This window comes from Narcine bancroftii, chromosome 1 (genome assembly GCF_036971445.1).
Source record: "Narcine bancroftii isolate sNarBan1 chromosome 1, sNarBan1.hap1, whole genome shotgun sequence".
Lineage (NCBI taxonomy): Eukaryota > Metazoa > Chordata > Chondrichthyes > Torpediniformes > Narcinidae > Narcine > Narcine bancroftii.
The window spans coordinates 253406717-253427563 of record NC_091469.1 but is presented as its reverse complement, the minus strand read 5'-3'; the positions used below and the strand labels follow the sequence as shown (position 1 = coordinate 253427563).

The following is a 20847-nucleotide window of genomic DNA, read 5'->3' as shown; positions in this document are numbered from 1 at the left end:
TTATAGTGAGTTGGGGGGTGGACCTGAGCCCTATTATGATGAGTTGGGGACGGGCCTGTGAATTATTATAGTGAGTTGGGGGGGGTGTGGGCCTGAGCCTTTATAGTGATGAGTTGGGGATGTGCATGAACCTTATTATGATGAGTTTGCGACAGTACTGAGCATTATTTAAATGAGTTGGGGATAGACTTGAGTGTTAATATGATGAGTTGGGGACAGGCCTGTGGATTATTATGAGGAACTGGGGATAGGTATGAGCATTATAATAAAGAGTTGGGGATGGGCCTGAGAGTTATGATGAGTTGAGGATGGGCTTGTCCATTATTAGGAGGAGATTAGGATAGGCCTGTGCATTATTGTGAGTTAGGGATAGGTCTGTGCATTATGATGAGGAGTTGGGGATGGGCCTGAGAGTTTTTAAGATGAGTTGGGGATGGGCTTGAGTATTATTATGATGAATTGGGGATGGGCCTGAGCCTTATTATAATGAGTTGGGCCACTATCTGCTCTTATTTCCACCACTGGGTTCTCAAAAATCAGACTTTTGCACAATCAGCTGGAGCAAGCTTCGATTCCCTTTGTGTAATGAATGGCATGAAGAACATAAGCCTTAAAGAATATGATAATTTTTTGAGAAGTTGGTTTCCACATATGGAAAAGATTGGTGTTATCACTTTATAATTATTTATATTAAGTTAATTGGTAGACTATGGGGTAGATTATGGTTTGAGCTTTGTCATTTCCGTCCTCACCTCATCTTAATTTCCTATTTTATTATTGTTGTGTGTTTTATATAAATCTTATAATTTTGACCTAGTACTATATATTAGATAGTAGTGTTTTAGTTTATCAAGTATTTTATATTTAGTGGATATATTCATAGTTGTTGAGGTTTTGACGTAAGTTGGTCATAATTTAGTTATTTGGTAATATCCAGTATGTCTATACAATTAGTTTATTTCATTTACTCTTTCTTTTCCTGTTCTTTTTTTTTCTATTTTTTCTTTCTCTGAGGGATTTTCTGTGTGTGTGGGAGGGGGGGGGCGTGGGTGGGGGGAGAAGAAATGATAAAATATCATGTTTTGATTTGGATCTAGTGTGTATGTACTTTTTACATGTGCCAATAAAAAAAGAGCATAAGTCTGAGTGTAAAAAAGTACTAAAAGGAGAGAGAGAGAGAGAGAGAGAGAGGTTTGCCATCTGGAGGAATGAACATTTGTATTTACTTCAGACTTTTAAACTTCTTCGCACGATGGCAGCTCGTTCATCTATTGGGGTTCCCGAAGTCAAGTGTTCGTAACCCAAGGTGGTTTGTCACATTCAGTATCAAAATCTGCAATGGGAGTTTTAAATGTTTCATTTATTTCATGCCATCACAATATCCTACCGTTGCTTTCAAGGTTGAAATTGCTCCAAACTGAGTGTGACTGCTGTGGCACAGGGTGGTTTCTGAACTGACCATTCATAATGCTTCTGTCCTGCACGATCATGATCTGGAATCACATAAAAAGAAAATCCTATTCAGCAAAGAGCTCCTCTCATAGGTGTAATGATATGGATTGTACATCATCATTGGCTGGTAAGAACATGGCTGGCCTGCCCCCTGATGATACTCTCCCCTGGACTCCTCCCCTGTGGCCTAGGTCGAGCCACCTCTCCCTTCCCTGCACTTCCCCAACTTGGATCCGGGCCAGCTCGTCTTCTGTCCAATAAGGCCTATTGTTCCCCTCAGTCTTTGTCTTTGTGGTAATTGGGGGAACTGGTAGTGCCCATCAATTTATTGTACAGTAAATTTTAATGTCTCCGGTAATGGAGAAGTTGCTTTGCCCTGATCGGCTAGAGGTGGATCCCCAAGTCCCTAATGCATCGGAATTCTTCGAACAGTGGATCAGTTGTTTAAACAACTTCCTTGAGGCCGCTGCTGTAGTGGTCGACTTGGAAGAGAAGAGGCTGAAGGTTCTACAGGCAAGAATCGCCCAGAGGGCTTTCCAGGCCATCAGAAGCTGCGTGAACTACACCAAGACGATGGCTGAGCTATGGGTGCTATACAAGCCCAAAATCAACGCGGTCTACTCCAGGTACCTCCTGGCATCTAGAAAACAACAGCCTGGTGAGTTAGTAGAAGAGTTTGTCCGAGCCCTGATCACACTGTTTGGGGAACCCCATGGTCCCTGTGCCAGGGGCTCAGTGCGTGGAAGACCTGGTCCAGGATGCTTGCGTGTCAGGGTTGAGGTCGGACTATATCTGACAATGTCTCCTCGAGGAGGAACAACTACCGCAGAAACGGACGATCCAACTGGCCAGGACTTTAGACTCGGCCCAGCGCCACGTGGAGTCGATTGTGGGCAGAAGCGGGCCTACCCCGTATGCGCCGCTGTGAGGGCCACCATCCTGCGAGTTGGTGTCGGGGACGGCTGACCTGACCGCAGCTGCGGTGGCGCCAGGATCTATGAGATGCCACTTCTGTGGGCAGGCAAAACACCTACGATGTCTCTGCCCCGCAAAAGGAGCTACTTGCTCGGCCTGTGGGAAAAAGGGGCATTATCTATGGGTCTGTAGGTCCAGAGCCTTATCCCAAAGAAGTGCGGCGTGTATGGGTGAGGAGCTTCCAGTGCCGGCTGTATGTGCGGTAAGGGGGGGGGTGCCATCTTACTCACTGCCACCCCATCCTCTACGTAGCGGCAACCCTCTTCGATGTCGCCACTTCCGCCACCCAATGATGCCACGTACGCCTTTTTCATCGATGTTGGCAGCGTGGTCAACATGGAGGCCGCCATCTTGGACATCGGGCCTCCCCACTGACAGCGAAGGCGATGCACCCATCCTGGCATTGATCACCTTGAACCAGGCCAGCCCTCATCCGATCACGAACTCCATGATGCAGATCGAGGTGAATGGGTACATGTCAAACTGCCTCTTCAATAGTGGCAGTACCGAAAGTTTTATCCACCCCGAAGTGGCCCATAGACTCTCGATCCCCGTATGGCCAATGACCGGATCCGTGTCGTTGGCGACAAAAGACCAGCAGACCTGTATCTGGGGGTACTGTGTGGCATCTCTGATGGTGGGGGGGAGAATGTTATAATGACTTTTTGTTGTTGGTCATGCCCCAGCTCTGCACATTGATCCTCCTGGGCCTCGACTTCCAGAGTCAATTTAGGAATGTGACGATGGCGTTCGGGGGCCCCCAACTGCCACTCACCATTTGAAATCCACAGGTTACGGTCTCCCACCCCCCCCAACCGAGCACCCACCCTCCGGCTCCGACCTGCAGCCTCACCACCCTGCAGGTGTCCCCTCCGTCACTATTTGCAAACCTCACCCTGGACTGTAAACCAATCGCCACCAACACCAGACTCTACAGCACAGAGGATATCCGGGCCAAGGTTCAGCGATTCTTGGTGGTGGGGATCATAGCCCCTTGCTCCAGCCCCTGGAGGGCACAGGTCCTCATGGTCAGAGGGGCAGGCAAGCCCTGGATGGTGAATGACTACAATCAAACCATCAACTGCTTCACCCAGTTGGATGCGTACCCCCTACCTTGGATAGCCGACTTGGTCAACGAGGTCACACAATACAGAGTCTTTTCGACCATTGACCTCAGGTCGGCTTATCATCAACTTCCCCTTCGACCGAGTGACCAGCTCTACACTGGCTTCGAGGCAAACTTTTTCACTTTCTGTAGGTGCCTTTCGGTGTTACTCATGGTGTCTCTGCTTTTCAGAGGGTTATGGATTGAATGGTGGAGGAGCACAAGCTGACAGCAATGTTCCCATACCTTGACAATGTCTTCATCTGTGTCCATGACCAGCAGGACCATGACGCGAACCTCACAAAGTTCTTATGTACGGTCAAGTCTCTCAACAAGTGTGTGTTTAACACAGACTGCCTGGCCCTCCTTGGATGCGTCGTGACACATGGTGTCGTTGCCCCGGACCCCGACTGCATGCGACCACTTATGGAGCTCCCAGTCCCAAACACCCTAAAGGCACTGAAGAGGTGCTTGGGGCTGTTTTCCTACTACTCACAATGGGTGCTCAATTACGCCGATAAGGCCCACTCCCTGATTAAGTTCACATCCTTCCCGTTATCAGTGGAAGCCCAAACCGCCTTCTATCAGATCTGAGGAGACATCGCAAAGGCCACGATGCTGCCGTGGACGAGTCCATCCCTTTTCAGGTGGAGAGCGATTCCTCTGAATTCTCACTGGCCGCCACACTTAACCAGGCAGGGAGGACAGTAGTGTTTTTCTCCCTCACCCTGCACCGTCCTGAGGTACGTCACTCCTTGGTTAAGAGGGAGGCACAAGCGATTGTTGAGGCGATGCGCCACTGGCAATATTACCTGGCTGATAAACGGTTTACCCTGCTGACAGACCAGCAGGCCGTGGCCTTCATATTTAATGTTAAACAGCGGAGTAAAATAAAAAATGACAAGATTCTTAGGTGGAGGATCGAGCTCTCCACCTATAATTACGGCATCTTGTCCCGACCAGGTAAACTCAACAATTCCCCAGATGCCCTATCCCAGGGGACATGCGCCAGCAAGCATCTCAACCACCTCCAGGCACTCCACAACAGTCTATGCTACCCTGGAGTCACAAGGCTCGGAACCTTTGAGGATGTCAGGTCCATGACCAGACACTGCCAGATCTGTGCTGAATATAAGCTGCAGTTCTGCTGACCCAACAAGGCACAGCTTATTAAGACCACACACCCTTTTGAATGACTTAGTGTTGACTTCAAGGACCCCCTACCCACCGCAAATAGGAATGCCTACTTACTGTTGGTGGTGGACAAGTTCTCCAGGTTCCCCTTTGCTATTCCCTGCCTGGATATGACCTCGGCGACTGTAATCAAGGCGCTGCGCAGCATCTTCACTCTTTTCAGGTACCCGATTATATCCACAGTGATTGGGGGTCCTCATTCATGAGTGAGGAACTGCGACAGTACTTCCTGGCCAGAGGCACAGCCACCAGCAGGACCACCAGCTATAACCCCAGCAGTAATGGCCAGGTGGAAAAGGAGAATGCCACTGTCTGGAAGGTGGTGCTCCTGGCCCTTAGGTCCAAGAATATGCTAGTGTCCCGCTGGCAGGACGTTCAGCCAGAAATGCTCCACGCCATCCGATCACTCCTGTGCACCACAACCACCATCACCCCGCATGAACGCTTGTTTGTTTTCCCTAGGAGATCGGCGAATGGTTCCTCCATTCCTCCTTGGTTGGCAACCCCAGGGCCGGTCCTACTACGGAGACACACGAGGGGCCATAAGACGGATCTACTAGTGGAAGAGGTCCACCTCGTCCACGCCAACTCTCAATAAGCGTTCGTGAGGTATCCCGATGGCCACGAGAACACTGTGCCTATCCGAGACCTGGCGAAGGCCGGAGATCCCAAAACTGCCCTGTCCACCACCGACCACCCCACGGAGCAGACCACCCCACACTGGAACTCAATACTAGAGGCCGAGTCGCCCGACTCTCCTCTCCAGGAGTTGGTCCCTCGGGAGACATCAAACTCCTCCCGGAACCTCCCCTGCCTCCCCCAGTGGCAGCTTCCCTTTCCAAACAGCAGAGCACGGATACACCTGCCCCCCCCCCCCATTGGTTCCGCAGAAGGAGGAAGTCGCCAGTGCAACTGAACCTCTAGTTAGACAGGAGAAATATTTTTTTGTTTGTTTGTTGGTTCCACCTCTGAATAAAAGAGGGGGGGGGGGTTCTATTTAAAATGAAGGGCTGAATATAATGATATGGATTGTATATAGTCATTGGCTGGTAAAGGCATGGGCTGGCCCACCCCCTGATGACACTCTCACCTGGACTCCTCCACTAGGACCCAGGCCATCAAGGTCGAGCCACCTCTCCCTTTCCTGCAATTCCCTAGCTTCCTAGCTTTGATTCGGGCCAGCTCAAATCTTCCGTACAATAAATCCTTTCCCCTCAGTCTTTGTCTTTGTGGTTACTGGGGCAACTGGTAGTGCTCATCAATTGGCTTCCCTGTAAAGATGCTTCATGTTACCACAAGGGAAATAAGAGGCAAGACAGGAACCAACCAGGCCACCCACTAGTTCCACTACTTCAGGGCTAGGTTGCACCATTCCCATCGGACCTGCTGATGATTCTTCCCTTGTTCCAATACGAGTCCTCTGACCTTGACCTCAACATCATCTCTGCTTTCTCAGGGAATTTACCTTTCGGCCTCTGAAGTAAAGCAGAAACACTCAGCAGGTCAGGCAGCAGCCGTTGGGAGAGGGAGAAGAGTTCCAGCTACTTCTCTCACCACAGATACTCGTGACTACTTGCTGGATATCCCTAGTATTTTCTGGTTTCCAGCACTAAGCTTTTTTTTTCCATTTTGGCTTCTGTTCTATGCACCCCATTCTAAAAGCTTCATCTCTCTTTTACTTAACTCTGGTGAAAGCTCTGTCAGGTAATTGTGAACCATAGATTTTTTTACAGGCCCTTTGGCCTAATTTGCCCACCAACGACAATGTCCCACCCAATCCAGTCCCACCCACCTGAATTTGGCTCATATTTCTCTAAACCCATCCTATCAATGTTTTTAAAATATTTCTATAGTACTTCCCTCAAGCACATTCTCCGGCAGAATATTTCATACACCGACCACCCTCTGTGTAAAATGTTTCTGTTAAATCTCTCCCCCCTCATCTTAAAACTATGTCCTCTGGTTCTTGATTCCCCTACTCTGGGTAAAAGTATCTCTGCGTTCACCCGATCTATCCCACTCATAAATTTGTACACCTCTGACATAGTCAAAATCTATAAAAGAACCACTGATATGAGCAAAGACCCGGTTGTTAAACCATTTCCATTGAATATTGTGGAAACAGTCTTCTATTTATACAGCTGAATAAATAAAGGCTGGTCTATGTTAGAACAGCTGCGACAATGCTCCTCAACTACTAGACACTGGGTCATCTGATGAGTAAACCGTGGATTTCTGTAGGCAATGGTTGGTGTTTCAGCCTGTGCACTGGAGGATAGCTAATGTTGTTCCGATGCATCAAAAGGCTCTGAGAATAAAATGGAAAATTATAGGCTAGTAAGACTGATATCAGTGGTGGGTATGTTACCAGAAGGTATGCTAAGAGACCAGATATGCAAGTACTTGGATAGGCAGGGACTGATTAGGGATGCAAAATGGAAGATGGAATCTACTGGGGACAAATGTGAGGTGTTGCACTTCGGGAGAATGAACCAGGGTAGGATTTACATCGTAAATAGTAGAGACCTGAAGAATGCAGTAGGACAGAGGAATCTGGGACTACAGATACATAATTCCTTGAAATTGGCATCACAGGTCGATAGGGTTGTAAAGAGAGCTTTTGGCACATTGGGCTTCATGAATCGAAGTATTCAGAACAGGAGTTGGGATGTTATGTTGAAGTTGTAGAAGACATTGATGAGGCCACATTTGGAGTATTGTGTGCAGTTTTCATTGCCTACCTACGGGAACGATATCAATAAGAATGAAAGAGAGCAGAGGAAATTTTAAAGGATGTATCTGGGACTTGAAGAGCTGAGTTATAGGAACAGGTGGAATAGGTTAGGTATAGAGGTTCTCCACCTTTTTCTTTCCACTCACATCCCACTTTAAGTAATCCCTATGCCATCGGTGCTCTGTGATTAGTAAGGAATTGCTGACAGTGGTGTGTGGGTGGAAAGAAAAAGTTTGAAAACCACTGTTTTAATTGTACCTAATTGACTCGTTATGTACTTGGTTTCATAACTTCGTACTTTTACCCAGAGTAGGGGAATCAAGAACCATAGTTTTAAGATGAGGGGGAGAGATTTAACAGAAACATTTTACACAGAGGGTGGTCGGTGTATGAAATATTCTGCCGGAGAATGTGCTTGAGGGAAGTACTATAGAAATATTTTAAAAACATTGATAGGATGGGTTTAGAGAAATATGAGCCAAATTCAGGTGGGTGGGCCATGACAAATTTTCTCATGCAAAATATTTCAGTATCAATTGGGTCTAGAGCAGTGATTCTCAACCTTCCTACCCACATACCACCTTAAGCAACCTCTTACTAATTACAGAGCACCAATGGCATAGAGATTACTTAAAATGGAATGTGAGTGAAAAGAGAAAGGTTGAGAACTACTGGGTTAAGACTTTATTCCTTGATGCATCAGAGATGTGGGAAGATTTTATGGTGGCATACAAAATTATGAGGGGTGGAAATAGGGTAAATGCAAGCAGATTTTTTCCACTGAGGATTGATGAGACAAGAACTGGAGGATGGGTTAAAGAATGAAGGTGAAATGGTTGAGTGAAGTATTAGGAAGAAATTTGTGCAGAGTGTAGTGAGAATGTGGAATGAGCCACCAGTTAAAGTGGTGGATATGGATTCTATTTCAGCATTTAAAAGAAATTTGGGTAGGTGCACGGATGGGAGGGGTATGGAGGCTATGGACCGTGTGCAGGGAGATGGGTTAGGCGGAATAATGCATCAGAATGGACTATGGGCCGAAAGTCTAATTTCTGTGCCTTAGTGTTCGAAGGCCACAACGTGTTTCCCCCTCCCCAGATGCCGCCTAATTTCTAAAGTTCTCTGTTTTTGTTTTTACAGGAGATTTGCCAGCCAAACTTAGCAAAGAATTTCAAAATACGAACCAGCATGTTTCACAAATTGACGATTAATCTCGAGATTCGCTTGAATGCTGCCAGTTGTTTGCACACTGCTGGATCAAGCATACTCTGTTATTTTTAACCCGACCTATTATTTTTTTATCGTCATGGAGTCGTATCGCTCAGAAAGGAACTCTTTATAGCCCCTCTCATCCATGCCCATCTATCCCAGTCCTGCTTGCCTGCGTTAGAACCACACCTTTCTCTGCCTTGGCCCTTTAAGTGCCAGTCTGAATGTCTCTTAAACATAATGATTGTATCTAACTTCACCACCTCCTCTGGCAGTAATTTCCAGGTAGAAACACTCTCTGAGTGAAAACCAGATCCCCTTTTAAGCTCCTTCCTCTCTCCTTAAACCTGTACTCTTTTGTTTTTGAAACCCCTTTCATGTCAAAAAGATATTGACGATTTACCCTACCTTGTCCTCTTACAATCTTACAATCTTACATCTATCAGGTCAGCCCTCAACCTCCTTCGCTACAGAGAACACAAGCCCAGTCTGCTCCTATAACTAAAGTCCTCCAATCCAGGCAACATCCCAGAGGATCTTCTCCGCAGTCAGTTCAACTCAATCACTTCCTCCTCCCAGTTAGTGACTCGAACTGCACACGATATTCCAAGTAAGTTTTACAAAGCTGTAACTTACCTATTAACTTACCATATTACCTATCATGAGCTAGAAGGAGGCCACTTGATCCATCAGCTCTATGCTAGCTTTCAGCAGGGCAATTCAATTACTTTCTTTCCTCACCGCCCTACTCCCTTCCTGACATGTCTGCCAATGGTCTCATGTACTGCTGGACTGAGACTACCCGTAAATTGGAAGAACAACACCTCAGCTTCCAACTGGGCACCCTCCAACCGGATGATATTTATATCGACTTCTCTGCCTTTCGTTAAAATTTTCCCCCTCCACCCCCTTGCTTCTGGCATCATCTCATTTTGCACAGACATGATAAATTCCACCTATTCCCTTATCACATTCAATTGTTGGTCTGGATTCCGCCCCCATTGTTTGAATTCTGAGACTTTCTGATAGATCCTGCTTCTGCCTTTTCTGATCGTTCCTTGAGAAAGGGCTCAGGCCCGAGACTTCGCCAATGTATCTTTGTCTCCTTTAGGTACTGATGAGACCAGCCGAGTTCTTCCAGCATTGCGGTGCGTTTACTACAATCACAGCGTCTGCAGCCCATCATGTTTCCCTCTATCCCAAGTGGATTGTAACCTATTCTCTCCCATTTGCCCATCTTTCTTTTACCAAGTGAGTAATTTATAGTAGTAAATTCAATCCATTAGCATACTTTTAGGTGTCGGAAAAATCCCACAAAATCACAAGGAGAAGATGTAAGACCAACTCAGAGATCAGAATCCAATCCGGGTCCCCGTCCTCATGCTAAGTTGTGTTGCTCCTGCCAGGAAGCAATGATTTGCAGAAGTCGATCCCTCACCTCCTGCATTCCCCAGGAAACTGAGCTCAGTTCAGTGCTGAACAATCAAAATGTAATGATGCAGATGCTGGAAATCTGAGTTAAAGCAAAGGGACTGCTGGAAACATTTCAGCAGACCAGACAGCCTCTGGGCAGAGAGGAACAGTTTCAGCTTGATCCTTCGTCAGAACTGGGAAAGGAAAATGAGCCTTATGGACGGCAGATTCTGTGATCAGGAGCCAAACGAAACTGCTGGAGGGACTAAGTGGGTGAGCAGGACGAAAGGATAGTTGCTGTTTCAGATCAATCTGAACTGATTGTTTTTTGCCTTTAACCCAGTCTGTTTTTTTAAAAATTTATTTTAACATCACAGCCCATGAAGCCAATACCACCCAATTACACGCAGTTTATCCGACCAACCCCATACGGTTTGGAATGTGGGAGGAAACAGGAGCACCCAGAGAAAACCCACGCTGGTCATGGGGAGAACATACCAACTCCTGACAGACAACGCTGGATTCAAACCTGCATTGCTGATGCTGCATTAGCGTGATGCCAACGCTAAGTGTGCTGTTTCCTACCTGTCCCCCCACCCCCTTCCACCACCCCAAAACTTTAACTCCGTTTATCTCTCCATAAATGCTGTCTGACCCGCTGAGTTTTTCCAACAACCTGCCATTTCATTTTAGTTCAGTGGTAACATTCTTACTAGGAACATTACCCCAAGTTACATCCTATTGGTGACTGCCCCAACCAAGGACCAACTGAAAGGCCTAAAATGGGAGAGCTAGATTTCACCCAGACGTGGGGCTGAGGAAAATCGCCACCTCTGAGCAGTTCACAGCAGTTATATTTCAGTGTGTTTCGTGGCAAGAGTTGATTGATGTGTGTCATCATCAGTATTTAATAGTCTAGTTCCTGCTTCAGGTATTAAGTGAACTTTTTAGTTATATAAGCACACCCTTTGCACCAACTCTTCCCAAAGGAGTGGCTACTAGACAATAAGGCATTCATCTAATATTTCACCCCCCCCCCCCCCACCTCCGATGGTTATGCAGAATGTATAACATTAACAGCTTATTTCACACAGTGGGTGGGTTTGAGGCTGACACAGTGTTGGGTGGGAGCGTCCGTGGGCCTTTGTGTCAGACGTGCTGCAGGTGTCAAGGTAGGCACGGACAAAGGTTCAGATCTGTGGATCCCTGTGCAGGGACCAGAGGGTGCTTGGGGCTGTGCAGGCCCTGCAGATCGTTGCATTCAGGCTGAGCCAAGGCTGGTGGCCAAGGGTCAAAGAGCAAGCAGGAGTGGAGGCTGGTCTGATAATGGCAGAGAAAAACAAGGACTGCTGATGCTGGAACCTTGAGCTGGAACTCAGCCGGCAGCACCCATGGGTATAAATGGTCAGTTAATGTCTTGGGTTGGGTCCCTTCACCATGACAAAAAACCATGGCTAAACCCATCTTAGCTGAACTGCCTTCTCTCCTCACACCCCTTAATCCCTTGCCTGATAATCACCATCTTGAAATATTCACTGACTCTGCCTCCATACCTAACCATGATGGAGAACGCCGCTGAATCACAGTCCACTGAGAGAAGAAATTCCTCCTCACCTTTGTCTTTAAATGGGGATCCATTATTCCCAAACTATCCTCTTTGAGATATCCTCAGCAGGGGAATAGTCCTCGGCCATGTCACCACTCATTCCTACAGTCCAAATCGCTTCCCTTGTTCCATGGAAGACAACCTCTTCAACCAGGGATCGACTAGGTGAGCGTTCCCTGAACTCCCTGCGTTGTGTTTATTGGTCCTTAAATAAGGTGGCTGAAGGGCAGATGCAGTGGTGCAGAGAGAGCTGTGGCAATTGTAGAGCAAGAGGACACAGTGAGATTTTGGGATGGTAGAGCATGGCGGCCAGAAGAGGTAATGGCTCTTGACCCCAGTGACCAGGGTTCAACCCTGACCTCCAGTCCCATCTGTGAACAAGATGCACACTCTCCCTGGGGCTGTGGGGTTCCCTCTGGGTCTTCTTCCTCCACTCCCCCACTTCACACCCACAAACCAAAACCTTGCTGTCTGATAGGGTAATTGGCAGCATAATGGGAAGGAGGAGAGAATTAAAGTGGGAATAATGTATGATTAGGACAGTGGTCAGCACAGTGAGCTGAAGGTCCTGTTTTACTCTCTGACCATAGAGTCATACAGCATAGAAGAAAGCCCTTCAGCCCACTGTCTGTGATGACCATGATGCCTGTCCATATTAATCCTACACCTACATTGATTCCACATCCCTCTGTGCCTTGGACATGTGTATCCATCCAGATGCTCGCGAAATGATGTCACTGCCTCTGCCATCTTGCCTGGCAGCTTATTCCAGTTATCAACTGGCTCCATCAAACTTGGTTGGGAGAGAGGTCCAAGCATCAACCTGATGGGAGTTGGAGTGGGAGTGTGGTGAGACAGGGGTTTGATTTGGCAGTCAATATGACATGTGACCTGTAGATCACCGCATCTCAAAGGGGTGGTCTGGGCAGGTCTATGAGCTGGGAGCCTTTAGTTTTGCCATGATACGTTAAAGCCCAGATTTCCCACTGAGGGCTGTGGTTTCCTGTCATACCCCACAGGCATGATGGCAGGTAACTAGCAACATCTTAGTGTGGGTAAGCAGCAAAAGAATCATGTGAGGATAGATTAGGGGTACACGAAAATAATTGAATTCTGTTGGGATCCAGCATGGACTTTATTGGCTGAATGGACTCCTGTGTAGGTAATCATGATAACGTATCTTATCTCCGGCTGGCCATTAAAGCTGGGAGTTACCTGAAGGTCACACCTCAGAAGACTGTCCTGTCTCCTGGTGATACAAGACTCCAATTTCTGTCTTGAGACCAGATCAGATATGATGTATGCTCTAGCCCCTCCATAGTCCAACTTCCTCAACTTCCTACAGTACTCTGATACTGAACTGAATGTTGAATTGTTTATTGCCATGTGTACTAAGATACAGTGAAAAGCTTTGTTTTGTGTGCTATCCAGGCAAGCCATCTTATAGGTATACCAGAAGGTAGTAAAAAAATTTTAAAAAAAGGTTCAGTAAAGCAGAAGTGCAGGTTTTAGATACAAAACTGAAAAATGCAGGTAACAGTGCAAAAGATGAAAGTGCAGTTAAAATGTGCAGCACCGGTGTTGGTTCTGTACAATTGGTCAGCAAAAGGAGTTGTCAGGTACTCCTTCCATCCAATAGCCTACAGGTCACCCTTGGGCAAAGTGTGGTACTTGTTTAGCCTCCCAATCAGGGTGACATGAAACCATGGATCGCAGATGGTGGATGGTTTTTACAAGCAGATTCTACAAATTGGAATTTATGGTTGTAAGATTAAAAACACCGGGCAGATGAATCTGCTGATCATTGGGCAAGGTGACCCATCCAGTATGGACACTGCAACTGAAGAAGATAATGGGAAACCACTTCAGTATTTTTTCCTTTGTATAAATCATGAACTCAACATCGACTACGGTCTCAGCTCGAAGATGGAGCTTCATCGAAGGAGAACAGGGAGGCATCCACCACAATTCGGAGGGTTGGAGATCATGACGGATGGAGAGAAATGATCACCCACACCAAACAGCAAGGCACCTGAATGAATGATATAGTAAAAAGTACATCTTTTACCAATGAGGTCAGGAGTCTGATACCAGCAGAAAAGAAACTTTTCTTGAATCTGGTGGTGCGTGTTGACGAACACATATATATTCTACCTGGCAGGGGAAGGAAGAAGAGTGAGTGACCAGGATGGGATGTGGCCTTAAATAGATTGGCTGCTTTCATGAGGCAACAGGAAGTGAAGATTGAGTCGGTTGGCGGGGTGGCATTGTATGGTATTCTGTGTACGCAACTCCCTGTGCTTTCTTTTGGTCTTGGGAAGAGCAGTTCCCCTCCCAAGTTGGGATGCATCTGGACAGGTGCAATGGTAAAGGACCCTGGGGACATGTTGAATTTCCTCAGGTTCTGAGGAAGGACCATCGTCAGTGCAATTTATATTATCTACCAATATATTACAACCACAAAGTTACATTTAGAAAGCAGCCTGATGGTTTTGAAAGATGAAACTGAGACATTCCTGCATTGAAATCCATTTGGTGGGATTTACCCCTGCCTGGATGCCCCCGCCTGGATGCTTCCCTCCACAATGCCACTTTTGTTGGTGTGGCTGGGATTGCAAGTCTTTCCGTCTCATCGCTTCAGCCCTCCACTGCATTCTGGCTCCCACGCAGACCCTTGCCTGACCTCATGAATCGCATCTCTCAGATCTGAGCACTTTCCAATACTCCTGGACTGCATCTCCTGTTATGCAGCCAACATCCAGATCAGGTCAATAATATGCCTTCAACATGATGAGTTCAGCATTAGCCAACAGAATCTTAAGAAGGACTTTATCAAGTGCCTCCTTGAAGGTCCTTTATATAATGGTATATTCACCTCAAATTTGTGGGCCTAAGATCCTGTTTCTGTGCTCCACTGTTCTATGTTTTCTAACATTTCCTTGTTCACTATTTTAATAAGCTCTTCAAATAAAAATTAAGCAAAAGCAGAAAATCAGCAAGTCAGGCCACAGTGGAGAAACAGAACCAAAACTTCAGGTCAAAGTCCTTTCAGTCTCTTAACTATTGGGTGGAATTAACAAGTCCCGAGTACAGCAATGCCCGCACATCCTGACTCAGAGGAGTGCAACCCTCTAACTGATGAGTATTAGATGGACCATGTTCTTGAGGGAGCTGACACTGGCAGGAAGGTAGAACTTCTAAGACCATAAGATGTAGGAGCAGAATTAGGCCATTCAGTCCATCGAGCCTGCTCTCCCATTCAAAGCACAGCTGATGTATTTTTCCTCTCAACCCCATTCAACCTCCCTTCTCCCCACAATCTTTGATGCCCTCACTAATCAAGAACCCATCAAATACTGCTTTAAATATCCCCAATGATGTCTCCACAGCTGTCTGTGGCAACAAATTTCACAGATTCACCATTATCTGGCTGAAGAAATGTCTCCTCTTCTCTGTTCTAAAGGGACGTCCTTTTATCCTGCGACTCTGCCCTCTGGTCCCAGATTTTCCCACAATGGGAAATGTCCTCTCCCATGTCCACTCTATCAATATTCAGCAGGTTTTGATGAGATCCTTCTTAACTCCAGTGAGCATAGACCCAGAGCCATCAAATGCTCTCCAAACATTAACTCTCCCATCCCTAGGATTATTGTTGTCAACTTGATCCTCCAAGAACAGTCACCCTAATTGGATCCACCAATCACCTCACTGCCCTTCTCACAGTATGAAGCCAGCACTGCCTACTTACTCATGGAACTTGTGCAAGATATTCCCGCCCTCCCGTTCCTTTCGCAGCATGAAATCAGCTTACTCTTCCCACCACCTGCCCAAGCAATGAAGAAGAGTCACATTCCTTGATGGGACATTGTTCCAATTTGGAATCAGCAGCTCGAGGGTAGGATCTGAGACAGGCCCCATACACAACCATCCCTCAGTGTATCTGAATGGCAAAGTCCTCAGCTATTTCCCTGCCTGGATATTCAGCCAACTTTTATCAAAATGATATTTCAAATACTTCCCTAACTGTTGATCGAAAGGAAGATTAATGAGAGACGACCCACTAATGGGTCAGAACAGGTGAAGTTGAAGTGGTTGAGCTGGGGCTTACCTGAAGCTGGTCCAGATGTGTCTTCCCAATAGCCAGATGCAGAATCTCCTGTAGGACTGAGTGAGCAGGTAACTCAGCAGATTGAATTATCCCCTTTTAATCTGTCACCAGATGAAAATTGGGCCAGATATAATTTAAATAATTCAGAGCCCTCTTAAGGACTTTGCCTTCCATGGGGAGTTTCCATTGCCTTCACTTTCTTTAATTTGATTGGCTGCAGTTATGAATCAAACAAAAAGGAACTTGTTAATTTGCATCTTCTGTGCTTTACATAAAATGATCATCTCAGTGGCTGTATACAGTGTGACCATTGTAAACAAGTATCCTGCAATCAGCCACCCAGATACCAGTGGTGAAAATTATTTTTTCTCTATCTATTGTTCCTGTGCATTGAAGTGGATGATTAAAATAAAAGGGAATTGCCTGTTCTGTTGAGGAGTATGTGCAATACCTTAACTAGTTCAGCCTTTACAACAGCAACACAACAAATGGGTAATTGTGAACCACCCCCTATATCAACAGTAAAACCAGTTCTTCTGCTTGGATCTGATTCATGTTTATGGCAGCAAGAGAGAAAGCAGGTGTTAAGTTTTCTGATTAAAAGTATGTTTCCACCTCTTATCCGGGAGGATACGTCAGGGGTTGTTGAAGTGTTTGGGGTGAGCCTCCGGTTATCAATCCACCCCTCCTCCACCTGATAGGAATAATCCTGAGAACAGGATCCATCTGTCTGCCTTGGCCCTGCCGCTGTGTCCTTCTCCATTCCTCCCGTCGTGGTCTCAAATGAGAGGGTGACTTCACTGAGGTTCATAAACTCCACAAGCATAGATTAGGTGAATGGTCACCGACTTTCTCCCCGGGGTGGTGGGGGGGGGGGGGTTCTAAAGCTACAGGGCACGGGTTTAAGGTGAGAGTGGAAAGTTTTTTTGAAGACCTGAGGAGATAGTTTTTCCACATAGAGGACATATAGAACATTACAGGCCCTTCAGCCCATGATGTTGTGACATCTACCAAAAAATAACCCTTCCTACCTCACAACCCTCTATTTTTCCTTCAACCATGTGCTTGACTAAGAGTCTCTTAAATGCCCCTTATTGGGCGTGGGTGTGTGGAATGAACTGCCAGGGGTGGAGATGGCACAATTAGTTTTTAAAAGGCATTTGAAGAGGGAAGGTACACAGGCAAATGGGGCTAGCTCAGGTATGGAAGAGCAGGGCCAAAGGATCCTGCACTGTGCTGTATCAATCTATGACTCTCTGATAAATGGAGTGACCCCACCCACCATAGGCCTCCCACTCCTCATGAACTTTTGACCCCCTGCCTCCCACAATGGCACATGTCATTATTGCCCCAACAGAAACCCTATCTTCCTCTCACCACTCCCTTTATAGATGGAAACAACCTCTCTTGTGTCCCGTGAGCCTATGCTGTTCTGACAGGTGGTCCTCCCTAGATATAACTAGATAAGGATCATGAGTTTATTGAAATACACATTGTACACATGCAGCAGGATTCTTACTGGCTCCAGCCGAATGGATTCTTTGTGGAAAAAAAGGTACAAAAAAAAAAATAACTGAATCAAAAAGAGGCAATCAATAAAAAAAAAGATAATAAACATTCACAGTTAATCCTGGGGCAAAAAACTGATGTGAGAGTTTAGACAGTAGTTTTGTGGTGTCAGGGCAGTCCTGATTAATGTAACAAGGGGAGCTGCAAGAGTCAGATAGCATTTTACCATTTAATCTTCGTAAGGCAGCTGGTCTGGAAAGACTTCTAAAGAACAGCCCTGTAAATGTATCCACTTTATTTCTCCTTAAACCAAGGCATTAAAACAAAGATCAGTATCAGCAGTGCTCGTAATTCTGAGCTTTAAACGTGTGTTTCAAATCCTCTGGGTGTTGTTGCCTCATTTTATAATAGCAGTGCCACTCCTTTTATGAATTGATGGATGGACACTTTTCATCACTAGTTTCAGCCCCGATTAACTTCATCCACAAACTAGATTTTCAGGGAACCAGAGTGTTCAAGCAGATAGAGAGGTCATGCGAGACAGAAATCAGAGGTTTGTATATGATATTAATGTTCTCAGATGTAGTTATTTCAGTGCAAGGAGTATTGTCAGAAAGGCAGACGAGTTTATGGCATGTATTGGCAGGTGGGATGACATCATTATTGCTATTAGTGAGACGGTTGTAGGAGGGGTAGGACTGGCAGTTCACTGTTCTGGGGTTCCCTTGTTTCAGATGTAATGGGGGGGAGGTTGAAAGGGGAGGAGTGGCATTGCTAGTCAGGGAAAATATCACAGCTGTGCTTAGACAGGACAGCCCAGAGGACTCATCTACAGAGGCCATTTGGGTGGAGCTGAGGAGCAGGAAAGGTGTGACCACACCAATAGGGTTGTATTATAGACCACCCAATAGTCAGACAGATAGAATTGGAGGACCAGATCTGTAGAGAGATAGCAGACCCATGTCAGAAACAGAATGTTGTGATAGTGGGAGATTTTAACTTTCCACATTTTGACTGGGACTCCCATACTGTAAAAGGACTGGATGGCTTGGAGTTTGTCAAATGTGTTCAGGAAAGTTTTCTACATCAATATATAGAGGTACCAACTGAAGAAGATGCAATACTTGATCTCCTGACAGAAGTATGTGTAGGGGAACATTTTGGGTCCAGTGACAATAATATCGTTAGTCTCATTAATTATGGATAAGGATACGTTTGGTCCTCGAGTTGAGATTCTAACTTGGAGAAAGGCCAATTTTGTGGAAATGAGAAAGGATCTAGGAAGAGTGGATTGGGTTAAGTTGTTTTCTGGCAAGGATGTGTTCAGTAAGTGGTGAGTGCCGAGTTTGCATGTTCCTGTCAGGATTAAAGGCAAAGTTAACAGGCATAGTGAACCTTGGTTTTCAAGGCATATTAATTATCAGGTTAAGAGGAAGGGAGATGTGTACAGCAGGTATAGGCATCAAGGAGCAAGTGAAGTTCTAGGAGAATAGAAAATGTAAGAAAATACAAGAAGGAAATCAAGAAGGCAAAAAGAAGGCTTGAGGTTGCTTTGGCAGATATTTTGAAGGTAAACTCGAAGGGTTTCTACAAATATGTTAAGAGTAAACGGATAGTAAGGGACAAAATTTGTCCCCCAGAAGATCAGAGTGGTCATCTATGTGTAGAACCTCATTAGATGGAGAAGATCTTAAACAGTTTTTTGCATCAAATTTACTCAGGAAACTGGCATTATGTATAAGGATGGAAGGGAAACAAACAGTAGTGGCATGGAACATGTGGAGATTACCAAGAAAGCAGATGAAGGAAAGGCTGTGGATGTTGTCTACATGGACTTTAGTAAGGCCTTTGACAAGGTTCCACATGGGGTGTGCAGCGTGAATAAAAGCTGTCATGACTGGAGGTAGAACATACGTTCTTATTAGCTTATAGCTGAGGGTAGGTCTTACAGTAGTCTGCCGAAGGGCTAAGGGTTTAGATGGGAAACCAGGGTTATATATGGGTAGATGGGTTCACTGCATTTCACCCCTTCCTGCAGAATTTAGGGTCTGTGGATGAAGACAGAGAATATTAATTCAGAAAAAAGTCAAAAAATTTTTTTTTTACAAATTTAAGGTCTGGAGTTCCTGGTGGAGCGCCTAAGCATGGGAGGGCCTTAGACTCCTTGGGTCTCCTGGTCTGCTTGTGAGAGAGAAGTGGCGGGTGGGGTCTCCAGTTCTGTGGGCGAGGGGGATGCACTTTCCTCCTGAACCAGATTCCCTGACTCGGGGTGGTGAGAATGAGCTCATGGTTCGTAGGGCACTTGAGGCAACTGTTCCAGCAGGTGCCAGGTCCCTGATGGAGAAGATGTTCTCCCTGCCATCTGGGTACTCCAAATAAGTGTACATGGGATAGGCATGGAGCAGTTTCACCCTTTCCACCACCGGGTTGGTCTTGCTTCTCCTCACATGCTTCCTGAGAAGGACTGGACCAGGAGTGGTAAACCAGGTTGAGAGAATAGTTCTTAATGCCGAGGAGTAGAGGAATGATGTGTCTGCACAGACTAAAAGGGCTGAGTGGCCTGTTTTCTGTGCTGTAGTATTCTATGGTTTTACATCTACTGCATCTCCACAGCTTCAAGGAGATATGCTGTAAAAGGAGTTTGCACATTGTGGCCTTTGCTTTCAAAGAACAGATTCGTTCCCAGAATTTGTTTGTTTGGAGTTTTAACCCTTCTCATTAAGAAAAGAGTTAGCTGTTCTGTTATAAGGCCAGAGCATATACGAACAAATGTTTCCATGCACTGCATCTATCAAAAATGGCTTCCAGATAAATGCCAATGGCTAACGTAATGGTAACCACACTCCTATTACAGCACCAGAGTCCTGTGCTGTCTGTATGGAGTTTTATGTTTCCCCCATTTCCAAATGGGTTTTCTGTGGCTGTTTCACTCCAAAAACGAGTGGACTTAGCAGGTTAATTGACCGTATGGGTGTATTTTGGCAGTATGTCCTTCTGGGCTGGAAGGGCCTGTACCTTCCTGTATTTCTAAATTAAAAAGTAAAATGTTGATGCAGAAGGAGCGTCTGAATGAATGTTTGAGAATTTTGTCATCTCCATGTACAGACGTAAGAAAGCATGTGTGGTAAATGATGTGTTCTGCTGATTCCCAGCGCTAGATCCTTCTCCAACAGTGGGACGTGCAAAATTAACTTGTGAAAAGGAAGGATCAGACTGCAGAATAAGGAGAAGATGTATGCTCAGCACAGTTGGTGTTATGGTTAGCACAATGCCCTCACAGCGTCAGCGACCTGGGTTCGAATCTGGTGCTGTCTGGAAGGAGTTCTTCCCATCACCATGTGGGCACATTTTGTGGATGGTGGGATGAAATCGGAGCCTCTGGAGAAAACCCATGCAGGTCACGGGGAAAATGTGCAGACTCTTTTCAATCAGCACTAGACTCGAGCCCAGGTCGCTGCCATTGTAATAGCTTTGCGCCTGGAAATCTGAAATAAAATCAGAAGGTGTTGCAAAGACTCAACAGGTCAGGCAGCATCTGTGGA

At 46.0% G+C, this 20847-nt stretch overlaps 2 protein-coding genes across 4 annotated transcripts in view; one reads left to right on the top strand and one right to left on the bottom strand.

Annotated features, from left to right (window-relative positions):
• The window catches only part of ehf (ets homologous factor), a 66298-nt gene extending 50151 nt beyond the window's left edge, over positions 1-16147 (bottom strand). The window contains exons 1-2 of the mRNA XM_069895626.1: positions 15797-16147; positions 1388-1493 (exon numbers count right to left, since the gene is read on the bottom strand). Of these exons, the coding sequence (XP_069751727.1) occupies positions 1388-1490 (103 nt within the window). The 5' untranslated portion in view covers positions 1491-1493; positions 15797-16147. The remainder of the gene's footprint in view (positions 1-1387; positions 1494-15796) is intronic.
• LOC138741467 (uncharacterized) lies at positions 108-10926 on the top strand. 3 transcript variants are annotated; one of them, XR_011343512.1, is made up of 4 exons: positions 108-251; positions 8601-9279; positions 10076-10355; positions 10460-10926. XR_011343512.1 is itself a non-coding variant. In XM_069895638.1 (2 exons), the coding sequence occupies exon 2, from the start codon at positions 1798-1800 to the stop codon at positions 2416-2418; it is 621 nt and encodes a 206-aa protein (XP_069751739.1). In that variant the 5' UTR covers positions 108-251; positions 1401-1797; the 3' UTR covers positions 2419-6496. The 3 variants fall into 3 exon arrangements, 1 of the variants encoding a protein (XP_069751739.1); XR_011343510.1 differs by having other exon boundaries at positions 8601-10355; XM_069895638.1 differs by lacking the exons at positions 8601-9279; positions 10076-10355; positions 10460-10926 and adding an exon at positions 1401-6496.
• Positions 16148-20847: the final 4700 nt, after the last annotated feature.

Coding starts and splice junctions, on each gene's coding strand:
- LOC138741467 (XM_069895638.1), top strand. CDS start 1,798: ATGTCTCCGGTAATGGAGAAGTTGCTTTGCCCTGATCGGCTAGAGGTG.